General features: G+C 40.8%; 1 protein-coding gene across 1 annotated transcript; it reads right to left on the reverse strand.

The window, feature by feature from the left end:
* Positions 1 to 699: 699 nt before the first annotated feature.
* On the reverse strand, positions 700 to 3,036 carry LOC136814030 (uncharacterized). The gene has a single exon (XM_067070536.1). The coding sequence runs from the start codon at positions 3,034 to 3,036 to the stop codon at positions 700 to 702; it is 2,337 nt and encodes a 778-aa protein (XP_066926637.1).
* Between the last annotated feature and the right edge of the window lie 1,786 nt (positions 3,037 to 4,822).

A 4,822-nucleotide genomic window follows, 5' to 3' on the forward strand; every position in this document is an offset into this window, starting at 1 on the left:
TAAGTTGAAAATGTAAGTTGAAGTATAAATTGAAAGTATAAGTTGAAAGAAAAATGTAAAAATATATAAGTTCTATTTACCAGCATGCCAGGAAATTGATATTGTGATGGTCCTGAACACAAAAGAGCTTGAGCTTGAAGTTGAACAAAGTTTGATTGATTAGAAGTGCTATCAACCTAGCTTAAGAGCTAACTAACTTGAATGATGTAGCCATCTTGAATTGATTTGAAAATTGAGTTTGAGAGATGTTAACTCCTCAAAAGCTAGTTGACAACTGATGACAAAAAACAAAGTGCTGGTTTTGTATCAAAAAGCAAAGTGGACAAAAATTATAAAAAACTAAGTTGATATGTAATAAATTATGAATAAATAAATTATTTTTTGTGTATAAATTATATAAATTATTTTAAAATTGAATTGTGTGTAAAATGCAGAACAAACCAAAGGACAAAGACCAGAACAAAGTGGACATGCAAGAAAACTTACAAAATGTGTCTAGACCCTTAGGAAAGCTCTGTCCACATGTGGCAAAAACAGAAAGACACTGAAAAACACAGAAAACTTAAATATGTATATTTTTTGTAAATTTTGAATAAGAATAAGATAAAAGCATTTCAACCAGACCAAAACATAATAAATGAAATTTTGCATTTCATGAATTTCTTTAGTTTACACTGCCCGGCCGGCATATGCAAAATTTCAATTGCTCAAGTTATCAATATCACTTATAATCAATTCATGAAATAAAGGCAATTCATCCACAGGGTGTATCATAACCAAGCCACGTACTGCACGAAAGGTGGTACGATTGACATTTTCGGTGTGGTTACGATATTCGACTTGGCACCTTCGAATACGATCATCCTTGCTTGTTTCGACGCTTTTGATCTTTCCATATTGATATGTGTTGCATAACTGGCTTTCCTGCTTTAGGAAAAGTACAATATCACCAACTTTCAAATTAAATGTGTTATCAAACCATTTTGGCTGATGCATAAGCTTTGGCAGATGAACGGTTAGCCATACTTCAAACCAGGCATTGAATAGCTCCTCATTTTGTTTGAGAAACTTGTCGGGTTTTGAGGTGATATTGACAGGAAATGATGGACTCCTGTTATTGTTACGACCTAACAGAAGTCGGTTTGGAGTTAAGATGTCGGAGACTTCAAACTCTGAATGTCCATAGAGGGCCAGTGGTGCGTCGTTGATGGTGTTTGACAGCTGGCTGGCGACGGTTTCCCATTGAAGCACGGAGAAACGATACTTGTCAAAGTTGATGTTGAGTGATTTCTTGATTTCCTGGATTTTCCGCTCCACCTTGCCATGCATGTGATGACCGGATACAGGACAGGTTTGAAAATCGACAAGAACATCTTGAAACAGGCGGTTTTGGATATCCCGAAAGGAAAGTTTAAGCGTTCCGCATCCCTTGACTAGTTGACTTCCTTCGTCAGGTAGTAGGTACTTGGGATATCCAACTTCGCTGGCAAATCGTGTAAATGATAAGATGAATGCTGGCGTACTATAATCATCCATGATCTTGATCTTTGTAGCGGATGTTGTTGTGCAGCAAAAGATTACCATCCATATTTTGATTGTGGTACGTTTGTGGAAGTTTGAGTATGAAGTAAATGGTCCACACAAATCCACTTGTGTTGAATAGAATGGAGGGGCGATGTTCAAATTGTGGTCTGATATCGGTCCCATTTCCACATTGATTGTTTTCTTTGCGATGTATCTGCATCTTTCACAGCGTCTTCGGACGAGCTTGACAAGATCACGACCATCAATGATATAGGATATTTGAAGGACATAACGGAGAACAGTTTCAACTCCAGCATGTTTGGCAACTGGATGGTTCCAATGGACATGATCGACAATGCTGTAGGCAATCGGTGAGTGTCTGTCGACCAGTGGGACGAAGAATGATGATGCGGTGAGGTCAAGCATTATGTTGGTGAGCTTTCCAGTTGCTGTCACATTGTTTGTAGGTAGAATTCTGCCAGTGTAATGTAAGATTCCATCCTTCATTGTTGAGATTCGTTCATACTTCTTTTTCAATGAGAACGATTGTACTTCCTCTGTTGCTTTAGTGAAGAAGTATTGAAAAGTTGATTTTTCACATGGTTGAAGAGCGATACGTGACAATCTTTTCTTGCGACATGCAAAGTTTGATACAAATTGAAATATCGCGCTCATGATTGCCAATGATTTTGTCCAACCATACTTCATTGGGTTCACAAGGTACTCTGAGAAGTCGAACCGTTGATTTATGGATGAAAAGTGGATGGATGGAGGTATAGTGATTGGATCAACAATTGGGAGAATCTGTTCTTTCTTTGCAGCTTTGAGTTCTTCATTTGTGAGTTTGACTTGATCGACAGATTTCACGGGGAAGGTATCCTCAGGATCATGCATCCAATCAAACCCGTTGAACCAAGTTGAATTTGATGATACATCAGAAATGGTTGTACCTCTCCTAGTTCCAATGTCTGCGATCATATTTTCGGTCGAGACAAACTTCCATGATGCTAGTTCAGTGAATCGGTGGACTTCAGTAACACGACTGCGGACCCATGGCTTTAGTTGCTTCTCAACACCATTGATCCAGAACAAGGCAATTTGGCTGTCTGTCAGTTTCAAGCTTGATTTGAGGTTTGATCCAAAGGCTCTTCTAACGACTTCTCCAGTGTGTGCGTTGAGAGTTGCTGCAAAGAGTTCACCTCTTGGTTGAGTAGTTCCATCTGGGATGAGTCTTGAGCGTGCGAAAACAAGTTGGCATGAAAACTTCCCACACTTTCTCTTGAAACGAGCGTAGATTGCAACACATGCGATGTTTTTAGAAGCGTCTGCTGTATCGATTGAGTTGATCTCTAAATTGATGGCATCCTCTGGTACGATTGCACGTCTGTATTTTATTTGGGAGATTTCTTCCATCATTTTGAAATGTGAGTCCCATATTTGTCGAAGATTGTCTGGGATACGATCGTCCCATCCAATGCCAAGATCAACAAGGTGATGTAGATCAAGCTTCATTGCGGCTGTCAGTGGGTGTGATTTTTCCCAGATATGTCATAGAGTTCAGCTACTTTTGAGACACATTGTCTGCGAGTGAGGTTAAGTGGTACATCATTGATTTTGACAGGTTTCTTGCCTCTGACTTTCTTGGCAAAGTTTAGCTCGCTGACATCTAATGACACAACATCTTCTTCCGGATACCACTTCATTCCAGCGACACCAATGCTTTCACCATCTGATGTCAGGTCTGGCTTGGTTTTTGGTGGGAAGAATGTTATTCCTTTGAGTGAGAAACCTCCACGATTGACCACGATCTCAAGTTCATCAGCACGTTGAGTGGCAAGCTCCATTGACTTCTCACCGGATAGACAGTCGTCAACATAGATATCCTTCATGACGATTTTAGCAACTTCTGGGTAGTCTTCAGAGGACAGTCGTCCGGTTTCCCCTCAGGGCTCGCTCTGATTGATTACCTGATGACTTCACACCATAGATCAATGTCTTTATGACTTTCTCTTTTGGGATTTTGGTTTTTGTCAAGTTGTTCCTCCCAGATATATCGTTGTAGGCACCAATGATGTTCACACGAAGACGAACTGAATTATACATCTTCCTAATGTCAGTGTGGAAGGCTGTATGATGTAGCGACCATCGTATAAGAATTTCAACTAGTCGGTTCATGTTGTTGGTTCCCTTCGCAAGGATGTCGTTCAGACTGTATCCTGAATCAGTGGGTTGCGATGCATCAAAAACGATTCTGCAGGGCGTGGATAGAGAGTTTTTTGGCTTCCACACAGCTCTCCAGGGGATGAAGTTGACTACTTTGGTGTTGGATAGCATCTGTTGTTGTTGTGGTGTTAAGTTCTCCACGTAATCAACGTAGCCCATTGATTGTAACTTGGCTTCTGATGTGATGACATCCTTCTTGTCTGATGGTTCCTTGTCCAACTTCCTCAGTTGTTGGAAGTATACCTTCAGTGCCTTGTGTTTGTTGTTGACAAGTTTTGTCTCAGGGTTGTGGAGTAGTGGCAGGCTTGCGTGTGAGATACGATTCTTTAACTCAACTGAAACAGATTGATTGATTAAGTGTTGCTCCACTTCTTCTTTCAGGCTGATGGATTCGATTGATTCGCTTATCTTGCACTCTTTACAGTCTCTGCAGTGAACACATCGATATGTGATTTGACTTCCTTCCGGCATTCTCAGCTTCTTCAAAGACTTTGCTGTTTCTTTCTGGTGACGAGTGCTGTTGGGTGTTGGTCGTCAAACTCCAGCATGAGGTTTTGTTGGTGATCCTTTTCAACTTTGACGTGAATTAGGTCAACTTCTGGAAGAGTAGTCAGTTGATGGCTTGATAGTTTACGATGAGTTGCAAGGAATGTATTCATTTGGTTGACTGCAATGTGATGCTGGTTGATGATGTTGAAGGCACGATGAGGGCCTCCTACAACGCCACGGCTGCCATCGCTGTTATTGAACAAGGATTGGAATATTGTCAAGCCGGTTGTCAGTTGGAACACTTCCTTTGGATGATATCGATGATACTTGATACCTAGCATGATATCTACTTCCCCACCAACGGATGATGGGAGTGATGGTAGGTCATCTGGGTTGCCTCCAGTCTTCTGAAATGCTGAGATGATATCCTCCTCCACTTGTTTGAGCTCATACGTGGGGAAGGTTGACGTGATCTTTGGAAGACAAAGTCCTTTTAATTGTGCATCATAACCGTTGTGTAGTGGGATGTTGACTTTGTAGGATCCAGAACTGTAGGTTTGAACGTTACCAACACCTCCAATTGGGA

This window comes from Clytia hemisphaerica, unplaced genomic scaffold, assembly GCF_902728285.1.
Source record: "Clytia hemisphaerica strain Z4C2 unplaced genomic scaffold, Clytia hemisphaerica genome assembly, whole genome shotgun sequence".
Classification (NCBI taxonomy): domain Eukaryota; kingdom Metazoa; phylum Cnidaria; class Hydrozoa; order Leptothecata; family Clytiidae; genus Clytia; species Clytia hemisphaerica.

Coding starts and splice junctions, on each gene's coding strand:
- LOC136814030 (XM_067070536.1), bottom strand. CDS start 3,036: ATGAAGCTTGATCTACATCACCTTGTTGATCTTGGCATTGGATGGGAC.